At 53.7% G+C, this 20,374-nt stretch overlaps 2 protein-coding genes and 1 non-coding gene across 21 annotated transcripts in view; 2 read left to right on the forward strand and 1 right to left on the reverse strand.

Moving 5' to 3' along the window:
- The window catches only part of MED24 (mediator complex subunit 24), a 30,861-nt gene extending 20,004 nt beyond the window's left edge, over positions 1 to 10,857 (forward strand). For all 18 annotated transcript variants that reach the window (XM_070562065.1, XM_070562056.1, XM_070562051.1 and 15 more), the window contains 18 exons: positions 53 to 166; positions 715 to 762; positions 1,190 to 1,272; positions 1,564 to 1,650; positions 2,109 to 2,220; positions 2,703 to 2,845; positions 3,342 to 3,379; positions 3,825 to 3,907; positions 4,304 to 4,482; positions 4,601 to 4,700; positions 5,017 to 5,192; positions 7,115 to 7,379; positions 7,775 to 7,956; positions 8,137 to 8,227; positions 8,575 to 8,674; positions 9,582 to 9,662; positions 9,986 to 10,134; positions 10,295 to 10,857. In XM_070562065.1, the coding sequence (XP_070418166.1) occupies positions 53 to 166; positions 715 to 762; positions 1,190 to 1,272; positions 1,564 to 1,650; positions 2,109 to 2,220; positions 2,703 to 2,845; positions 3,342 to 3,379; positions 3,825 to 3,907; positions 4,304 to 4,482; positions 4,601 to 4,700; positions 5,017 to 5,192; positions 7,115 to 7,379; positions 7,775 to 7,956; positions 8,137 to 8,227; positions 8,575 to 8,674; positions 9,582 to 9,662; positions 9,986 to 10,134; positions 10,295 to 10,411 (2,148 nt within the window). In that variant the 3' untranslated portion in view covers positions 10,412 to 10,857. The remainder of the gene's footprint in view (positions 1 to 52; positions 167 to 714; positions 763 to 1,189; positions 1,273 to 1,563; positions 1,651 to 2,108; positions 2,221 to 2,702; positions 2,846 to 3,341; positions 3,380 to 3,824; positions 3,908 to 4,303; positions 4,483 to 4,600; positions 4,701 to 5,016; positions 5,193 to 7,114; positions 7,380 to 7,774; positions 7,957 to 8,136; positions 8,228 to 8,574; positions 8,675 to 9,581; positions 9,663 to 9,985; positions 10,135 to 10,294) is intronic.
- On the forward strand, positions 3,642 to 3,745 carry LOC139074218 (small nucleolar RNA SNORD124). Its single transcript, XR_011523756.1, has one exon. It is a non-coding gene; the product is annotated as a small nucleolar RNA SNORD124 (small nucleolar RNA).
- Positions 10,858 to 12,237: 1,380 nt separating the features above from the next.
- CSF3 (colony stimulating factor 3) lies at positions 12,238 to 19,170 on the reverse strand. Of its 2 annotated transcripts, XM_008518907.2 has the most exons (5): positions 14,748 to 19,170; positions 14,444 to 14,598; positions 13,929 to 14,036; positions 13,641 to 13,787; positions 12,238 to 13,289 (listed from the first exon to the last, which is right to left on the reverse strand). In XM_008518907.2, exons 1-5 carry the CDS (start codon positions 14,758 to 14,760, stop codon positions 13,125 to 13,127), a joined length of 588 nt encoding a protein of 195 aa, XP_008517129.1. In that variant the 5' UTR covers positions 14,761 to 19,170; the 3' UTR covers positions 12,238 to 13,124. The 2 variants fall into 2 exon arrangements, with proteins under 2 accessions (XP_008517129.1, XP_070418173.1); XM_070562072.1 differs by lacking the exons at positions 14,444 to 14,598; positions 14,748 to 19,170 and having other exon boundaries at positions 13,929 to 14,421.
- Between the last annotated feature and the right edge of the window lie 1,204 nt (positions 19,171 to 20,374).

The following is a 20,374-nucleotide window of genomic DNA, read 5'->3' on the forward strand; positions in this document are numbered from 1 at the left end:
ATGAAAGGGGGTGAGGCACCCTCTTATGCCTCACCCTCGTATCTTCCCACAGCATATCCCCACCCCGCTTTTTGTCCTGGAGATCTGGAAAGCTTGCTTCGTGGGCCTCATTGAGTCTCCTGAGGGTACAGAGGAGCTCAAGTGGACAGCTTTCACCTTCCTCAAGGTACCTGGGACATGGGAGCAGCAAAGAGCTAGTCTAGGAATGGTTCTCAGGAAAAGAGGCAACACTCTGGACCTTTGCCCTGTGTTTCTCCCCGCTGGCATCATGCCCAGCCTGCCAGGTCACCCAGCACAAGTTCCCATCGATTCTAGCCTCTGAAAGTCTCAGGGCTATATTTAGCCCACTTGGCGGGCCTCTGCCGTTTCTTAGCACACAGGTGCTGTTTCGCTCAGTCATCAGGCAGATTGGTGCAGGGCACTTAGAGGAGCCAGGGAAGTGGGTCCCAGTCTTTGAAGCAGGGGTTCCACTTTGCTTATGGCATTTCCTTGTTGAGCCAGCAGAAGGGAGGGGTCCCTGTGTCCTGCAGGCTGAGGGTACCAGGCACCGAGTACCCATCAGCTTTCTGATTTGGCTCTAAGAGTGCTTTCACTTACAGGGCAGGAGTGTTCCTGTCTCTGCCCAGAGCAGGCGGATAGAGGGGATGTCTTTAGTTCTGGGTGAAAGAGAGGAGAAATTGAGCTTCCTGTTTTTCCCCCTACCTCACCCTCCAGATCCCACAGGTTTTGGTGAAGTTGAAGAAATATTCTCATGGGGACAAGGTGAGTTGAAGAAATGAGATGGCGGGGCATGGGAGCAAGTGAATCTTTTTTCCACCCTGGAGAAACGAGCAAGGAAAGAGTCATTGAGGCCCTAGCTGGGCAGTAGTGTGCTGTCATGCCCGCGGAACGCCGGAAGCATGTGTTTACCTGAACACCTGCTTGTGTCCACGCACACGCACCCTGTCTCCAGAGAGAAGGCAACCAGGCCACTCAGGAGGCAAGATTGCCCGAGATGATGGGGGCCGGGGTGGCCATGCAGGGAGCAGCGATACCCATACTTCTCCCCGTCCAGTCATTGGAAGCCGGTGGTTGGCATGGCCGACTTGTAGGCTTTTACATCCAGCAGGGTGTCCTTGTGAGCCTGCATCACAGGCTGTGGGGGACTGGAGGACCTGGAAGCCAGAGGGCAGTTTCTGGCTCTTTGTAGGACTTTACTGAGGATGTCAATTGTGCTTTTGAGTTCCTGCTGAAGCTCACACCCTTGCTGGACAAAGCTGACCAGCGCTACAAGTATGGACTCCCCTGCTCACCCCCGCTCTCTTGGAAGGTGTTCTGGGCTCTTCCCCTGCTCTTCTGTGCCAGATAAGCCTCCGGGGACTGCCTCCGTGTTCACTCCCTTTGATAGGGGCAGGAGGCAGCAGCCTTGTAATTGCCAAGTGTGCAAGCCCCGCTACCTTCCCTCAGGCGCTCAAAATGTTCTTCATGCTTGGGAGGGAGGGTCCCAGGTAGGGACCCATTGTTCCCACCCCTCAGTAACCTCTGCTGGATGCCCAGTCCCCTCGTCATCTTTTTCCCTTCCAGCTGCGACTGTACAGACTTCCTGCTCCAGGAATGTGGCAAGCAGGGCCTCCTGTCTGAAGCCAGTGTGAACAACCTTGTGGCCAAGCGGTAAGTGTGAGCTCCCTTGGGCTGGCCCAGGGACCCCTTGACCTCCTTCTCTCATGTCCACATTGGGCTGCTGGGTGCCTTTTGCCCCCCTGCCTGGGTTGCAGGTGACTGGGGCCATCCCTGGGGTGACCAGGGTCAGGAGACGCTGATTTCTTCACACCAGGGTTCTGCCCTCTTGGGTGCTGTGCTTTAACTCTCACCCTCCTTTGTGATCAAAGTGAAAATCTTAAATCTTCCTTCAATCTTAAATGAACTTTCAAAATAGATATAATGACTGATGACAAATTGAAGCAGTTGCAATATTGGATATGCTTTCATGAGCATCACCCTGACCCCAAAGGTTCTTTGGTGCTTCCCACCATCTCTGTGCCTCTGCTTCTGGAGCTGGACTGGGGAGCATGCCAGGAACTTATCTCTATTCCTCTCCTCTTCTCTTGGCCAACTGGTTATGGCCACAGTGCAGCAGACCGGAAACATGTACCCCAGCTGAAATCATCAGAGAATGCCAATATCCAACCCAATCCTGGGCTGATCCTCCGGGCCGAGCCCACTGTCACAAACATCCTCAAGGTGAGTGCATCCTCCCTTGCCACTGGGGTCATCTTTCCCTCTTTTCAGTTTTCCCTCTACTTGCAGATAAATAAACAGAGGCCACAGACCTCTCTCCTGGATTTTATGCCTAGTTACCTTGGAAGTAGAGAAAGGGAGAAGGCACGGGAAGGCGCTGTTGAAAACTAACTTTTCCTGAGCATCACTTGTAAGCCAGGCTTTGTGGCAGATGCTTTCACGTATGTCGTTGTCTTGGGGAAACAGCAGAGCATCTCACAGCAGTGACCTCGCGCACCCTCCCAGTTTAGTTGAGAGGGTTGGAATGGAGAGCAAGGGCAGAGTTTAGGGGTGCTTTCCCAGATTGGAGTCTGAAAGATGTAGATTAAATTGCAGGTCGTGGTATCCCATTTAACGGAGACATGCAGACAGAGAAATGGTGGCTAGGCTGTATCTTGGGGGGTCTTTAGTGTTCTTCAGGACATGATTTCCTGTCGTGTCCCCAGACGATGGATGCAGACCACTCCAAGTCTCCAGAGGGGCTGCTGGGGGTCCTGGGCCACATGCTGTCCGGGAAGAGTCTGGACTTGTTGCTGGCTGCTGCTGCCGCCACTGGGAAGCTTAAGTCCTTCGCCCGGAAGTTCATCAAGTAAGGAAGACAGAGCCCTGACCAGGGTCCAGGGGGCATCTGTGAGGAGGAGGTAGCAGAAGGGGTGTGGCCCTGGGGTCTGGGTCTCCCCCGCTGGAGGCCTTGTTGGGAGGGCCGGTTCTTTGGATGTGAAGTGCTGTTTTCTCTTCAGCTGAGGATGAGGTGGAGGAGTTTGACGAGGTGACAAGGCGTTGAACTGTAGGTATGGAGGGATTCCGTGTTACTAATAAGGAGCTCTTGGATTCTGTTGACTTTTTTGGTCGACCTGGAATTTGGTATATAAAACATTGATCCATTCAGTAAGCTGTTCTCTACACCTTGGAAATCTTTTAAAAATAGAAAGAGTTCTTTTTTCTGTAGCACAGATGTTCATTTTAAGTTTAACCCCTAATCCAGATTCTAGCAAGTGCCTCCCGGAGCAGGGATAGCCCCCTGACCCCAACTGTTGCTCAGCCCTTGCCCTGACTGATGCAGCCTGTCTCCGTTCCTTCCACAGTTTGAATGAATTCACGACGCACGGCAGTGGAGAAAGCAGTAAGTGAACTCTGCGTGTCCCCAGACCTGGCTGGCACTGAACGAGGGGTGTGGAGGGAGAGAACAGGGGAGCGAAGAGGATGCCTTTGCTCATCTGGGGGGCTGTTTTCTCCTGTGAGCGATGACTCACTGAAGCTTTGGGGGAGCCTTCAAAGAGGCTAATGCTGGGAAGAGGATTCTTCCAAAACCACCTCTTTGTCTCTTGCCCTCCCTTTTAACGATTTGGTTGGGTATTAGGGGGAAGGAAGGTGTCGGGAGTCTTTGATCCCAAGGAAGGGATGATGTCCCAGTTGAGACTCAAGAAAAGGATTCTGAGCCTCAGAGCTTTGAAGGAGCCGCTTGGTCCCTGACCTTCCTTGAGGCAAATCCTGATCCCCTCCCGGCCCAGGCAAGGGCTTTAGGCCCCTGCCCTAGGCTGCGGGATCAGCCTTCTTATCCTTCACAGCCAAAGCAGCCTCAGTTCGAGCCTTGCTCTTTGACATCTCCTTCCTCATGCTGTGCCACGTGGCCCAGACCTATGGCTCAGAGGTGAGTGAGAGGAGAGCACTCAGGATCAGGGGCATCAATTGCCTGGGGCAGAGGGGAAGGAAACAACCAGTAACTCTCCCCCGCCTCACCTCACCCTATCCCCTGGCCCCTGTCAGTCTCCCAAGCCAGTTAGTTCTGCTGGCTGCAGAAATTAGGCACCCACCCACCCACTGGGAAAAAGTCAATACATATTCCCTTGGTGGCATCTGGAATTCTTCAGTGCCATATTCACACCTGCCACTAGGTGGCAGCATAGCCCCCATCTTTCTCCCTTAGACCAGTTTGTTTCCAATTCCAATTCCTCAGGCCTAGAAGGGAGAAGCAGTGGGGAGGAAACTGAAGTATAGGGTGCAGCACCCTCCTCACTCGGCTGGTGACTCTCCTTTCCTTTCCCAGGTGATTCTGTCCGAGTCAAGCGCTGGAGCAGAGGTGCCCTTCTTTGAGACCTGGATGCAGACCTGCATGCCTGAGGAGGGCAAAATCCTGAATCCTGACCACCCCTGCTTCCGGCCCGATTCCACCAAAGTGGAGTCCCTGGTGGCCCTACTCAACAACTCCTCGGAGATGAAGCTGGTGTCAGTGGCCTGGGTGCCCACTGCAAGGGTGGCGGTGGGGGCAGGGCCCAGACCCTCTCCCTTATACCCTCCCATGCTGCCCTGTGGTGATTCTTCTTCCACCATCACCCCCTTTTAGGCAGATGAAGTGGCACGAAGCCTGTCTCAGCATTTCAGCGGCCATCTTGGAAATCCTCAATGCCTGGGAGAATGGGGTACTGGCCTTCGAGTCCATCCAGGTAGCCCCACCTTTCCAGCAGCCTTCTCTCTTCCCTGAGACACAGAGCCCATCTTTGATAGCTTCTTCTATTTTGTAAGAACAAGAAGACCCTTAATTCAGGAGCTCATGTTTGGATATTAATCTTCCTTGTAATTGTAGTCTTAGACACTCCCTCCCAGCCAGGTAACTTTAGGAAAATCAAACTTGTGGAGAAAAGAGGTGTGGAATGTGGCCCAGGACTCACTTGCTGCACTTAGCTGCCCACAGAGGCCGGGGAAAGTGATGGCCAGGGATGGGGAGATAGTGGCCCCAGTCACCCTTTTCCCCTCCCCCAGAAAATTACAGATAACATCAAGGGCAAGGTCTGCAGCCTTGCAGTATGTGCTGTGGCTTGGCTTGTCGCCCACGTGCGGATGCTGGGGCTGGATGAGCGCGAGAAGTCGCTGCAGATGATCCGCCAGCTGGCAGGGCCGCTGTATAGCGAGAACACCCTGCAGTTCTACAATGAGAGGTCAGTAACCGGTCCCCTCCCTTCTGGAACATTGCAGGTCTGTTGTGAGAAGTTAACACCTCCAGTGACCAATATCCCCTTCTTCTTTTGCCTTCCCAAACACACTGCTCACCCGCTCACTCATTTCCTTGCTCACTCATGTTCTTGTTCACATATTCACTTACTGACTCAGCAATACTTCGTGTGTGTCTCTGTGCCCGGAGTGTTTATAATCCGGCACCTGCTGGTTTCTGCAGAAATACAGATCCCAAACAGCTATGATTCCTGCCTGCAAAGAGCTCGAGTTCTGGAGAACTAGCTTACCAGGAGAACAAAATGATTACCTTGGCTGTAGTGCTGTTCTAGGAACTGGGAGCCCATCTGTAGATTTTACAGGCCTTGGGCCTACCTCCCCCTCTCACCCCTGAACCTGGCTGTATTTTCCTGCCCTGGCTTTTCAGGGGCTTGGAGGGCCACCCTGGTGACTTCGGCTATGTTGGGTTCAGAGGTGTTGGTTCGTTCACCCATCCAATAAGCTTTTTCTGTTTTTTAATTGTGGTAAAAAATACGTAACATAAAATTTGCCATCTTGGCCATTTTTAAGTATACAGTTCAGTAGTGTTAAGTATATTCACGTTGTTGTGAAGCAGATCTCCAGAATCTTTTCATCTTGTAGACCTGAAACTGTATCCCTTAAGCCTTTTCCCCTCCCCCCAGCTCTGGTAACCACCATTCTACTTTCTGTTTCTATGAATTTGACTACCTAAGATACCCCATGTAAGTGGAACCATACAGTAATTGTCTTTTTGTGACTGGCATATTTCACTTAGCATAATGTCCCCAGGGTTCATCCACGTTATAGCAAGTGTCAGAATTTCCTTCCTTTTTAATGCCAAATAATACTCCACTGTGTGTGTATACACCCCGTTTTGCTTATCCGTTCATCAGCCAATGGACACTTGGGTTTCTTCCGCCTCTTGGCTGTTGGGTGCGAATAGCGCTGAATGTGAACGTGTGTGAACATAGGCAGGTACCAACCAATGAGTTATGAGTGACGACTCCCGAGGGAGCCCTCAGGGCATCTTATAAGGGAGAAGTGGACACATGGAGCTGACCTTGGGGAGGGGGTGTGTCTGCAAACTCACCTCTCCTGTTTTTCCCTTGCCTACTTCTTTACTCCTTTCTTCTCTCGTCATCCTCCCCCGACGAGTAATGGAGTGTTTGCTCTGATGTAATCCATTCTAAGTACGCTGACCCCTGTCTGGGTGAGGAAGAGTGAGAAATCTGTGACTCGTCATGCAGGTGGGAAAAGTGCCCCTAAAGTCATAGCAACTTTCCGAGAGCCGCCCAGCGTTCCAGAATGATTAGCACTGAGACCCAGGTCTGTAGTCACGGTTGAAGACTTCCTGGATATGCACTTATATTTGCCCGGCTACCAAGGGCCGGGAAGAGTCCTATGGGGCAGCCCTTGGGCCCCTGTCCTGGAAGTAACAGTTTATTTTGGGAGGAGGCCAAGGGCGGGTGGGGACCCCCCCCAAGCACTCAACCTAGAGGGAAGTGATTGTATTTATTTATGCTAGAGGATTGGCAGGGACCAGACCTGGCCTGGGGGATGGGGAAGTTGGAGAGAGAGAGTGAGAGAGAAAATAGGAATATACTGCTGGAATAACCTGGGGGAGGAGAGCACCCCTCAACGCCACTTAATAGGCTTTGTGCCCAGCAGGTAAGAGTCCTGCCAGGAACAGGACTGGTAGGGTCAGGCCTGCTAGAGGTTTGCAGCTTCCTTTCGTCTCCTCCCTCAGTACAGAGTAGGGTTAATTTCTCAGGAATATTTCTGTAACCCAAGTCCTGAGAAAAGTCTGGGCTGGTGTTTCCTCCCCTCCCTACCCTGGCTCTTGAATCCGGTGTTGCCTGCGCCTCAGGTTCCTCTCCCCATCCCCCAGGGTGGTGATCATGAGCTCGATCCTGGAGCATATGTGTGCTGACGTGCTGCAGCAGACAGCCACACAGATCAAGTTCCCATCCACGGGTGTGGACACCATGCCCTACTGGAACCTGCTGCCCCCCAAGCGACCCATCAAGGAGGTGCTGACGGACATATTTGCGAAGGTGCTGGAGAAGGGGTGGGTGGACAGCCGCTCCATCCACATCTTTGACACCCTTCTGCACATGGGAGGTGTCTACTGGTTCTGCAACAACCTGATTAAGGTACTTGCAGTGGGTAGGTGTGGGCCAGAGACATAGGCTAGGGGAGTAGGCATCAGCCTCTAGGAGACATCTGAGAAAATACCTGACAGGACCAAACTTGGTCCTGTCCTCTGACTTCCCAACATCTAGCCTGGTCAGCTGGGCTTCTTGGAGAGGCCTCTTAAAGGCTGTGAGAAGATTCCCTGGCATACAGAGGCTGGTCCTCACCTCAGGAGCTCCTGGCCTCTTAAGGAAGCTGCCTCCTCAGGTAGCTGTGGCGAGAGGCTCTGATGTGGAGGGAAGGATGGGGCTCCCCTTGTGCGCCCTCCCGGACAGCCAGGCTGGAGTGGCAGGGATGTCAGAGCCCCACGTTTAGGGCCCTCAGCTCCTGAATGCCCCCTCCCCTGCCCGTCCAGGAACTGTTGAAGGAGACGCGGAAGGAGCACACGCTGCGGGCGGTGGAGCTGCTCTACTCCATCTTCTGTCTGGACATGCAGCAAGTGACCCTGGTCCTGCTGGGCCACATCCTGCCTGGCCTGCTCACCGACTCTTCCAAGTGGCACAGCCTCATGGACCCCCCTGGCACTGCTCTTGCCAAGTAGGATTCTCTGCGGAGCTTCAAGTTCTCACAGCCGCAGTCGGCGCCCCTCGCCTGGGGTCACCCCGGGAAGCTGGGCTGCGGGAATGCGCTGTCAGATGGGGCCTGATCACCATGGGCACAGAAACCCCCTGTGGGGCCCCTCTAATTATACCCTCTTTTCCTGGAACCCTTTGCCAGGCTAGCTGTCTGGTGTGCCCTGAGTTCCTACTCCTCCCACAAGGGACAAGCTTCCTCCCGCCAAAAGAAGAGACACCGTGAGGACATCGAGGTAGTAGACCCCTCCGCTTGTTCATGTGTTTGTTCAGCAGACATTTACTGAGCCTTTTCTGGTAAGAGGCGCCTTCCCAGGCCAAGGCCATCAGGCACGGTCCCTGCCTGTGTCAGGGTTTGGTTGTTTGAGCATCTGCAGGAGTGACTGTGAGAGGGTCTCACTAGGATTGTGGGAGGGGTGAGGAGAGGGACGGAGACACAGGGCAGGTGACCCCGCTGGAGATGCTGCCTGAGGCCTGTGGAGAGTGACTCTTTCCCACACTGATCAGAGCTCCAGCCCTCTTCCCCGATAATGGGCAATGTTGGGATCCAGGGCTGGGTAATAGTGACTCTCCCACCCTCCAGGATTATATCAGCCTCTTCCCCTTGGACGACATGCAGCCCTCGAAGCTGATGCGACTGCTGAGCTCCAATGAAGAGGATGCCAACATCCTTTCGAGTCCCAGTGAGCACATGAATGGGGGCTTGGCAGCTGCTTCCTTCCTGGGAACTCTTACCTAAGCAAGTCCACAGCCGCAGGCATCCTTGCTAGCTGATCAGACAGGATGTGGCAGGAGTTTGTCCCACTCTGTCCTCTCTGGCTGCTCTGTTTCTAACCCCTGGAGACAGCAAAGGTTGCTGTGGAGCTCTCCCTGAGGGTTGCAGCTCTGCTGCCCAGATCCCAGCCCAGCCTGGGCACGCCGTCGTCTCCCCGACCCTTCCTTCCACAAGGTTGAGGGATTGAGGAGCTACCCAAGTTAGTCCACTGCCTCAGGCACAGTCCCTGCCATTGACTCATCGCCTCTGACCTTCGTTCCCCTGAAACAGGCCCTGAGGCCTGGAGCAGCCTGGGCTGGGACTTGGGGCTGTTCCCCACTCTTTCTGCCTGGCGCGTGCCCCTCCCCCACTGACTTTCCTTTATGTCATTACCTCTGCCTGACGAGGGTTCCTTCTGTGGCATGTTAATTTTCCTGTTTCCAGAGATTTCTCCTGAGCCTGGAAGTGTCTCTGAGGCCTTGTAGGGACTAGGGGACCAACTGTGCACTTGGGCGGAGGAGAGAGGCTGGATCAGCCACATACAAACCCTGTGACCTTTGGCTAGTTACTTAGCAAGTCCGAGTCTCAGTTTCTTCCTCTGTGAAATGGAGATGTGAAGATTAAGTGGCTTAATCCACATACAGCCCCCAGATTGACAGCTGCCGCCTGGCAATGCTCACCAAATGTTAGTTCTCCTCATGGGGATGTCTGTATACAAGAGCGCTCTGTGACTCTGGATCCAAGGACCTTTTCTGAGTGGGCCCTCCACACCTGACCCGGGAGGGCTTCCCCTGGGAAACGCCATTTCCTCAGTGCTCCCTCTGCTTGGCCCCCAGCTGACCGGTCCATGAGCAGCTCCCTGTCGGCCTCCCAACTCCACACCGTTAACATGAGAGACCCGCTGAACCGAGTCCTGGGTGAGTCCTCCCACCCCACTCCTGAACTCGGGGCACAGACCTCGTCAGCTGGAAGCGGGTCCCCCTGGTGCCCCTTCACCCCCTCTGCCACATTTCCCCACCTCTTTCCTCCATCTTCCCTAGTTGCTACCTCTCCCGTCTCTCCCAGGCTCCATTTAGCCCCTCTTCTGAGTCGGCCCTGACTTTCCTTTGACACTTCCTCTTCTTGATATCTCCTTTGAGGGACACTCTTAGCACTTCTTTCTATTCACTCTTCAGTTCCACCTTCTCCCAGAGTCTAACCTCTTCTCAAACCTTTCTCCTTCTCCCTGCATTCCACACAGCCAATCTGTTCCTGCTCATTTCCTCCATCCTGGGGTCGCGGACTGCTGGCCCGCACACTCAGTTTGTGCAGTGGTTCATGGAGGAGTGTGTGGACTGCCTGGAGCAGGGCAGCCGGGGCAGCATCCTGCAGTTCATGCCCTTCACCACCGTGAGTACTCCCCTCCGGGCCAGGGCTGGCCCACCTTCTAGACCAGCGGGGGTCAGTGGCCAGCCCTCAGAGTAGGGAGGGGGCCTCCTTCCTCCCGGGACTTCGCACTTGCCACGAGGTTGCCCCAGTGAGCAGCTGTTTGTCTCTCTGTCTGTGGCAGGTCTCGGAACTGGTGAAGGTGTCAGCCATGTCCAGCCCCAAGGTAGTTCTGGCCATCACAGACCTCAGCCTGCCCCTGGGCCGCCAGGTGGCTGCCAAAGCCATTGCTGCCCTCTGAGGGGCTTGAAGTGGCCGCGAGAGCTGGCTGGGGAGGGTCCCAGCCGCAAGCGCCTCAGAACGGAACAGTGAGAAAAGATGAGACATCATTGCTCATATCCACATGATGTAAGAGCCTTTTGTCGGTTTCCAGATCTTTCCCCTATTCCTGACTTCTGACCTCTAAGACGTCTCCCAGTTTCTTTCTTTCATAATTTCCTCTCCCCGCTGCCAGTGCCTGAAGTGTGTGAGCAGCCTGGTTCCTTAGCTCAGGGCGGTCGCACCACACCCCCCTCTCATGTGTTCTGACCCCCTTCCAAGAGTAGATTTACCTCTGAGGAACTTTATAGGTGCAGAATGTGTGTGTGTATGTGTGTGTGTGTGTAATTTTTTTTTGGTAATACATGAGGGAAGTTCACCTCAGCTCATTTGTAAATAAAGATCCTTGTGGATCCCTTTGTGACTAAATGCTGTCAGTGCCTGTGTCTGACTGGGGTGGGGAACAATGTCTTCTCCTTGGAACCCCTTGCGCTGTGGCCCAGGGAGAGGCTCAGTCCTGTGGGTGAGGAGGGAGGGAGCGGTGTGCAGAGCAGGGCTGGGCTCAGGGTCCTGTTTGTCCACTCAGTCGGAGCAGGGCCAGGGCAGGGCGATGAGAGCAACTTCTCTTCCTCAGGCCCATGTGGGGTGATAACGAGTCAATACCTGTCCACCTGCCACCTGCCCCCACCCTCTCAGAGTCAGACTTACTCTGAAAAGGGAGAGTTTTTGGCTAAAGGCCCCACTGGTGCTTGGGTTAGGGTGTCCTGATCTGACGTTCCCCAACCCGGCCCAGCCCGACTGAGTCTGACTAGCCCAGAGTTTAATCTGTCCTCTCCAGAAGAGGACTGGGGGTGAGGGGCAGGAACTCTCTTTAACCCTTCCTTGCCTGCGCCACACATCTCCAGGCCAGTGTCTTCAGGACCGACCAGAGAGGGATGCCCTGAGTCATGCAGCTGGAATTTTAGTCTTGCTCAGCCAGATCCTGCTTTCTAAGAAGCCAGATGGGGAAGGGAAGTGAGAGGTGACTGAGGAACCGAGGATGGGGAAGCCTTGGGAGAGGGTCTGGGGCTGGTGGAGGCACTGCACCCGCCCGCGCTTCTTCAGCTGAGGGCACACACGGGCATTCCACGAGCCTCCAGTCTCCACAGTTCACCCCTCTCTGGGGTGAGCTCAGACCACTTCAGCCCATGAGGCTGAGACAGGCAGGAAGAGGCAGGTCGGCGTGAGATTGCTCCCTGTCGGATCAGGCAGAGCTTGATGAGGGAGAGAAGTGCAGAAGCTGGAATCTGAGTTCTGACCCAAGTTGTCACATTGAACTCAGCTTCTTGATCTGTAAAGGGCACTTCATGATTCTGTCTTTGTGGGCAACTATGGGTATGGATGGGCTAAGGCTGAGGGAAGACGGTAAACTGACAAGCTCTGTGCCAATATTAAATAACCCCTTGCTTCAGGCCAGTGTCTGTCTGCACCTGGCCTGTTAAGGCCCCCCACCTGACCCCCACGCTCTCTCCTGTCCTGGTACGGGTGACCTTTCTGCCTTCTGTCTCCCCACCAGGTGGTGGCTCCAGGATGAGGACAGGGACTGTGCCTGCCTTGTTCGCTGCTGTGCCCCTAGCACTTAGCCCAGTGTCTGCACACAGTAGGTGCAAGATAAATGCATGCTAAAGGAATGAATGTTGATGGGCTGGAGGACTGCCCCCTTTCTCCCTGCCCCTCCTCTTTCCCTCCCTCCGGCCTCACCCACCATTCAACTCCCCGCCCCCTAACCCCTGGCCAGGCACCAGCTGGACTCAAGAAGGAGGGAGGACATTTACTGGAGACAAGTACTTTATTATCGTGAAGTTTGGCTACAATGAGAAAGTGGGGGCAGAAGTAGAGAGTGAACAGTTGAGCTTCCCTCTCACACACCCCGTCACATGTCACATAATTCCCCCTCGTCTTTTCCCTCCCACATTCCCAATCCCTGTCCAGCAAGGCAGACAGATGACCATCCGCCCAGCCCTAAAAGGAGTCAGAGTTCTGACCCTGGTGGGGTGGGGCAGGTATCACAAGCTTGCCAGTGTCTCTGTAGGGCATCCAGAAAAAAGAGAGAATCAGTGATGCCTGGGCTTCCCTGCTGGGAGTCAAACATGCCCCCAAAATCTTAAATTCCCCAGCAAATTTGTGGGACCCCAGGGTGGTCAAGACTCCAGCTCTGGCTGCCTCTGCTGGGCTAAGTGTCCGTGGGGAAGGGGACGTGAGGGGAAGCAAGGCCTGGCCAGCCTGGCATGCGCAAGCCGAGTTGAGGCCAGAGCGAGGGATACGAGGACCCAGTTGGGGAACACTGCTGTTTAAATATTAAACAGGCCTGTCTTGTCTCCCACGTGGGAGACTTCCCGATGCTTCCAAGGGCCCCAAGGTGGGTACCCTCAGGGTAGGGGGTCCACTGAGGCTCTTCCCAGTGCCCACCACAGAGCTGGGCCAGGGAGCAGTCACAGGAATTAATACTTGGTATTTACCTATCTACCTCCCAGTCCAGGGGACAGGAAGACAGGAGCTTTTTCTCCCTGCTACAGGCAGGAGAATGAAACTTGAAAGTGGAGGGAAGCACCCAGGGCTCTGGGGCTTCTTTCCACTCTTCCCTGTTTTTAAATAGTAAGTTTAAATAAGCATAAATATTAAATAGAGATAAATACAGCGGATGGGGAGGGTTTTGCTCAGGGCTCGGCCAGGTAGCGCAGACCACGGTACGCCAGCTCCAGGAAGCGCTGCAGGTTGGAGGCAACCAGCACCCCTCCTGCCCGGCGCTGGAAGGCCGAGGCGAAGGTCGGCATGGGGCCATGGGTGGGCTGCACCACAGGGGCCACCCCTAGGTCTTCCATCTGTGGGGGAAAGATGAGATCAGCAATCAGGCCCTGCTGAGTGAGTGTTACTACAAAGGAGGAAATGCAGAGGGCTGAGGCGCTGTGGGAGATCACACGGCTAATGGTGGAGCCAGGACTTGAACTCAGGTCTGTTCAAGGTCCAGTGACCTGGGGCCTCAGCTTGGGGGTGTGAGGGAGAGCCAGCAGCAAGAGGATCCTGGGATGGGGTGGTAGCTCCCTACATAGAGCCCCTGGGAATGTGCCCACCCCAGCCCTAAAGAACTTCTAGGATCCCCAGGCCTGCAGCATGACCTCTGGGGACCAGCTCAGTCTAGGCCCCTAACACTTGCTCCTCCCAACGAGGCTCACCTGCTGCCAGATGTTGGTGGCAAAGTCGGTGACGTCCAGCTGCAGCATGTCCAAGGTGGGGGCTAATTCGGGGGAGATCCCTGCCAGGGCCTGCAGGAGACCCTGGTAGAGGAGGAGGCCACTGTGGAGTTGGCTCAGGCAGCCCGTCTGGGGGGACAGAGTAGGAGAGTCATGGGGTGCTGCCTGGGATGCTCCTCTCAGGGCCCCAGCTTGGAGCCTGGAGATCTGGGGAACCTTCCAGATCATCCTTCCCCCTTCCCATCGCCCTCCTCCCCTCCAGACGCTCACCAGCTGCAGGGCCTGGCTGGAGCAGCTGCTCAGGAGAGGCTGGGGGATGCCCAGAGAGTGTCCCAGCAGCATGAGCTCCTGAGGGTGGCACAGCTTGTGGGTGGCACACTGGGGATAGAAAGGGTGCTGAGTGAGGGGACCTGATAGGGCCAGGCTGCTCCCTCCATCTCTCCAAGTCTTCCCCTCCCTCTGTGTCCCGCCAGGCCTCAGCCCCATTCCGCTCTCCACCGCCACTCCAGTCAGCCCTCCCAGCACCATCCCTAAGAGGTTCTCTTTCCCTAGTCCCTTCCCAGCCTCCCAGGGCTCTACCTCTCCTAATTTTCTTCCATTTCCTCCTGTGTCTCTCTTCTCCCAGTCTCTTCCTGATGATGTTCTCTGCATGGTTCCCTTCCTCTCCCTCAGCTCTTACCCTCTTCCTCTCTCCTTTCAGTTCTCTCTTCTGGGTCTTTCCTCCACACCCCCTCCCACAGCATCTATGTCCCCTCCCTGTCTCTGCCCGCCAGCCTCTCACTCACCAGCCTCTCCTGCAGCGCTGCACCATCGGCCTGGATCTTCCTCACTTGCTCTAAGCACTTGAGCAGGAAGCTCTGGGGCAGGGAGCTGGCAGAGCCTAGGGGGGTGGCTTCTTGCACCATCCAGAGTGCACTGTGCCAGAGCAGCAGCTGCAGGACTGAGAGCAGACGGAGGCTCAGGAGACATGCCGTCTGCTTTCACCTGGGTTCCTTTCTGGGGGCCAAGGACCCCGAGCCCCTGTGCCACTCCAGCCTCCCTCCCATGCCCAGGGCAGGCAGCTCTCCCATCCTGGGCCAGGACACTCACCCATCAGCTCCATGGGGTTCTGGGCAGCAGGCTCAGCAGAGGGTCTGGGTGGATCTGCAGGCTCTGTCAGGCTCTGTCAGGGAACAGCTCCAGAGGCCTTTATACATAAGCCCATGGAGGCCTGGGAGGAAATTACCTGGTGCTGCGACTAAGACTTAGTAATAACTTCCCAGGATTTATGCAAATTTGGTGTCCAGGACAACGCAGGGGGTTGAAACAAAAAGCTGTTTGCGAAAGTTTTGTGAAATTATGGAATCTCTGATTTTTCTTTGACGTCTTGTCCCCCTCAAACTCCCTTCCTTCCCTCGGCCCCACCCAGGCCTGAATTGCCCCAGGGTGTTTGAACAGAACTGCTGAACTCGAGCTGAGCCTCTGATACAAGCCATGGAGGCTGGAGGCTGGTCAGACTGACGGGGAGGAGGCAGACCCCCAGGCGGCCCCCACCCCCCTGGCAGAGCTGCTGGGCAGCCCCCTTTAGCACTCTCTCTAGGGATCCTCACGCCACCTGCTCCCTAGGCGTCCCCCAGTTCTGAGAGGGAAGGAGATAGTTGCCCCCATTCCTACCCCTCAAACTCCCAGGAGGCTGGTTTCCTGAGTCCCCTCCTGCAGGGCCAGGGGCCTGAGATAGGGACATTGTGGTATGCCTCCTGTCCCCACCCTAAGCTTTGATAGGCACCATCCCAGGTTCCTGTTCCAAACTGGTTAGCTGGGAACTCCCCAATCCCCCCATGACTCATTCCTAACTTTAAGCCCCCGGAATCCTGGCAGAGATCAGAGGAAACCGGATGTCTGTCCCGAATGAAGCAAGACCCTTCGAGGCTCTTGGTTCACCTGACCTTTCCCTTCTTCCCCCTCCCGCGCTACCCCTTCCCCCAACAGTGTCCCAGCGCTTTGGAGTTGGGGGTGTGGAACACGCGGCTTCCTGGCCAGGTTCACTGCCAGCCAGAGTGTTATGTGCTGCCCTGAGGTGGAGAAGGGCCAGGGGTGAGGAAGAAGAAACTGCCCTGGCCTTGAATCCTAGAACCATGCAAAGTTAGTGCTGGAAGGGACCTTGGAGTCTGTTCCAACTCTGTGAACTGGGCCAAAGAAGGAAGTGCCTGGCCCAAGGTCATGGGTAGTAGAGTCAGAGTTATACGCGGGCCTCTGCCTCGGGCCTGAGAGTTTTCCACAGGCCATGAGGCCTGCCCAGGGCAGTCTGACAGACCGCACAAAGCTGTCACTTTCTGTCCCAATTTACCCCACAACGTGCCAAGGAACAGACATCTTTGGAGGAGTGGGTGTGTCTGGATGGGCTAGGCCATTCTGAAGCAGGGGCGCCCTCTGGTGGCCACTGCTGACAGGGACTTCACCTGCTGGTCCGTTCCACATCTTGCCTCTGGTCCCCTGTCCTGCCCAGAGGCATTGACCTCCTACTCCACCCTCAGGCTAGGCAATTGGCCACCACACACTGACTGAGCCCAGCACTGTGCCCAGCTCTGCGGGAGTAGAGGGGTGGGTTTAACAGAACTGAAGAGGGCAGAAGATTCACATTCGCAAACATGCACCTTTACCCTCTCCCAAGGAACCTCCAGAGAAGCCAGCCTGCCCCAGACATCGTGCCGAGCACTCTCTGTACAGTATGGAATGCATTCCTTTCAATAAGCCTATGAGGAAGGTAGTAGAAGCATTTCCCCTTTTGCAGAAGGTGAACCTGACCTCGGAGAGGTTAAGTAACTGGCCCACATAGCAGAACCAAGGTCTGCCCTGTGCCAAAGTCTTAAACTCTTAACCATCAAATCTCTTGACCAATGTTCCGCCTTCCTCACCTGTGACCGGGCCAGCTCTAGATCCAAGCTTTTATCTTCAACTACAGTCCAAGTCTGTCAGATGTTTGGTTCAGAAAATACGTTAATTCTAACAAGGTTGGCCAGAATGGTGAAAGGACTCAAGATCATGATTTCAAGAAAGCAAATTGTTGGGGAAAAGGAGGAGGGGGTTGTTGCATGGTCTCAAGGGCTAGAAGCAGCACATGGAGAGGAAGCCACAGCCAGCCAGTGTTCAGCTCAAGATGGAGTAGGCTGCTTCCAGAGGAAGTGAGCTCCTATTCCGGGAGGTGTGCTGGCATCCACGCCACAGGGAGAAAATCTGAATGTAGGCAATTATTGGGCACCTCTTACATGTCAGCCACTTTCCATTACACTTTTGTCATTTCATCCTATCAACCAAGTGGTAGGGTGTGGATTAATCCCATTATAGACAAGGGACGGTCTCAGAGAAGTGAAGGGCTTTGCCCAAGATCCCAGAACCGTGAGTGGTGGAGCCAGGCAGGATTTGCAGTCAGGTCTCTCAAGCCCCTCCATTCCCATTACAGTGCCTTCCTGTTCAGATAGCTGTACTTCTTGATAATGGCTCAATCCAGACTTCAGCCCCACCCTTGGGAGAGTAAAGATCAAGTAGAGAGTGTTCCCAGTCATGACACACACGGGCTGAGCTAGACCTAAATGATCTTCTGGCAAAGGGCCTGGCTCCAGAGACCCCCCCCCCCCCCCCCCAGCTGTTATTCATCCTTCCAGCTTCCTAAGGGCTTTTCCAGGTATTTCTCAATGGCCAGAACTGGTCAGCAACTTCCCCTCACGCTTCCTGTTTTCATCTGGTACTGGGCCTGGAGCATCTTTATAAAGGCTCTAGAGTAACTCACTTGTTGCAGACTTGGCCTGTGGGCCAAGATATGTACACCTCGAGTTAAGGAATAGGTTTTAAATTTTTAATTGGCTGGAAAAAAATCAAAAGTATTTCACATGTAAAAATCATATGAAATAACCCCCAGTGTTCATAAAAAATTTGTTTACATACTGTTTATAGCTGCTCTCAAGAAGGGCAGAAATGAGTAGTTGTGACAGACCATATGGCTTACAAGCCTAAAAAATGTACTATTGGCCCTTTAAGCAGTTTGCTAACTGTGTACACAGTACAGAAGTACCAAGAGACACACAGAGATGTCCCCTGCCACACTGTTTCTTATAGTGAACCCAAGCCCACCAGTCGGGGAATGGCTAAACAAACTGTGGTCCATTCATACCACATATGCCTCCCAATGCCCCCGGGAATGAAAACTCCACAAGGAAAGGAGTCTGGTTTATTCAGTGGTCTTCTCAGTGCCGGGAAGAGCTCTGGGTACGGTATCAAACTTAGATCCCCAAACCAACACTGAGTGAAAGGCACAAGTGACATTCATGTGACCCAGCATTTACAAGGGTTTAAAAACTCAAAACAATACTACATTTTGCAGCAAAAGTATAAAAATGTAACCTGGAAGGCTACCCACTGACTTCATCAGAGTGGCCGCCCCTAGGGAGGAACGGGACGGGCCTGGGAAAGGAACCAGATGGGCTTCCAACTTCTCTGTAATTTTTTTTCTTGGATTAAAAAGCTTGACATGATAACAAAATGCTGACATTTATTAAACTTGAGTGGAAAGTACATGGGTACTTGTTATTCTTTGTAGTTTCCTAATTAAAAAACAAATCTGGAAGGTGGAGAACAGTGAACTCCCCAAGCGTAAAAATGACACTAAGCTTCTCCAGGTAAAGAAAGCCAAGCCAAGAGGGATGAATTACAGGAAATTTCCAGGCACCGAGCAGACAGAAAAATGGTCCATAGACTCAGGGTGGGCGAGAACCAGGGAATCATGAAAAATGACCCCAACTCTCTGTAACAGGGTGATACACTCTCCAATCCATTACCAACCAAGAAAGGGTCTGAGGCACTTCGGGCCAGATGCTGACTTTAAGATTTACCACCTCATGAGAGGTTGGGCATCACTGGGAATAGTATTAATTCCTATGAGACATGTTAAGCAGGTTAGAAAGAGCCTCAAGCAGCTGCACCAGCCCTCAGTATACAAGTCTCCTTATCACACACTCAAAAAGGTCAGTTTTAGAGGTCAGGTGAAGTGGCCAAGGGCCAGAAGGAAAGCCATGTGGGGACAAAACCCAACCAACCAGGTAAGAGAACCACAGACTGAGGCTGGAAGAAGGCAGTGCAGCCTGACAAAGCGTGACCTGAATTTGGTGTCACACAGGCCAGGGTTCACGTCCCATCTAAGCCTGTCCTCGCATCCTGGAAGGGCACGCAGAGGGTGCTCACCATTAATCCCTGCCCTATTCTTCCTGGAAGGGAATTAAAGCTCTCCTATTAGATTTCTGAATTCGCCTGTAAAATGGGGAAAGGATTGGAATCCTTAAAATAAATGAAAAGCTTGGATGCTGGACTAAAAACATCTACAAAGATGGAGGAGGTAGTTTGGGGAAAAAAGTGCTATTTCACAAAGCAAGCTTTTTTGAGAGTTTCATTATATAGGGAGGTGGCAGAAGCTTAAAGGAAGTGGGCAATGCCAAATCACTGTGACCAAGGCTGGGGTGGGATCAGGAACCAAAGCAAGGCCAGTCTCAAACATGCGTTTAACGGAAATTAGGGATATTGGGGGATGAAAATCTGCAGTTGGTATGAACACATGGCATGCCTTCCCTAATAACACTTTACTGAACCCAGTGTGCCAGGCACTTGGCATGGCCCCGGGAGGACACAAATGCCCCACGCTCTTTAAGAACTTACAAACTAGTTGGGCAGATAAGGCTTTCACACCAACTACCTCCTAAGAGAAGCATTTGATTATCAAGCGAGGTCCAAAAGCCAGGGGCTTAGATCACTGTGCGGCAGGAAGCCTGGAGGCTGTGTAGAAATTAGCAAGCTGGAAAGCAGAGCACTGCAGGACAGGAGAGGCAGAAACCCACAAGGCATCGTTCAGATCAGAGTTCGGCAGCAATAAAGAGTATGAGCACGGCGACATCCCAGGTGCCAGCCGGAGAACACATGAATACTTCCAATGACCCAATATGGGGAGCATCACTGTTGGTGTCTGGGAGACTCTTGAGACCTGGGCAGGTGCATTTTCCCACCATCCCACCATGGAGCCCCCTCAGGGAGCCCCTTCCTGCCTGACCCCAACTCTGTTCTCGGGAAGGAGCCCATCCCCCATTCCATAAGGGTCAACTGGGCAAAACCCTGCTCTCCACCTGCTGCAGCCTCATCAGAATATTCTCTCCTCTGCGAACCTCACCTAAAGGTCAGACTCTTCCCTTTTCTTTGATCCTCTATAAATCTAGACTCCTAATTTTAAGATTTTTTATTTTTCCTTTTTCTCCCAAAGCTCCCCAGTACATAGTTGTGTATTTTTAGTTGTGGGTCCTTCTAGTTAGGGCATGTGGGATGCCACTTCAGCAAGGTTTGATGAGTGGTGCCATGTCTGCTCCCAGGATTGGAACTGGTGAAACCCTGGGCCATCAAAGTAGAGCGCGTGAACTTAACCACTCGGCCATGGGGCTGGCCCCCTAGATTCCTAATTTTAGAGCCAGAGGTCACTAAGCCTAATCCTTTACTTGACAGATGTGGGAAAGGAGCCCGAGGTTTAGTGACTTGCCCAATGTTTGAGAGCCGGTTAGATATGAAACGGAGTAAACTCAGGCCCCGCTGCTCCCAGCTCAGCGTCTCTTCCCCTGCCCTCAGCTTCCTCCTCATCTGCAGCCACATCAGGCCCTGAGATTGCACCTGGGGCTAGTACTCTAAGACCAGGAAAAAAAATCTGACGC

The sequence above is a fragment of the Equus przewalskii genome, chromosome 10, assembly GCF_037783145.1.
Source record: "Equus przewalskii isolate Varuska chromosome 10, EquPr2, whole genome shotgun sequence".
Lineage (NCBI taxonomy): Eukaryota > Metazoa > Chordata > Mammalia > Perissodactyla > Equidae > Equus > Equus przewalskii.

Excerpts from the sequence above, each read along its gene's own strand:
- CSF3 (XM_070562072.1), bottom strand. The coding sequence starts at position 14,309 with ATGCAGAGAACATCATCAGGAAGAGACTGGGAGAAGAGAGACACAGGA. Across the intron at positions 13,788-13,928 it reads CCAGCCAGGCCCTGCAGCTG|ACGGGCTGCCTGAGCCAACT; the intron begins GTGAGCGTCTGG and ends CTGTCCCCCCAG. Across the intron at positions 13,290-13,640 it reads CCACCAACATCTGGCAGCAG|ATGGAAGACCTAGGGGTGGC; the intron begins GTGAGCCTCGTT and ends TTTCCCCCACAG.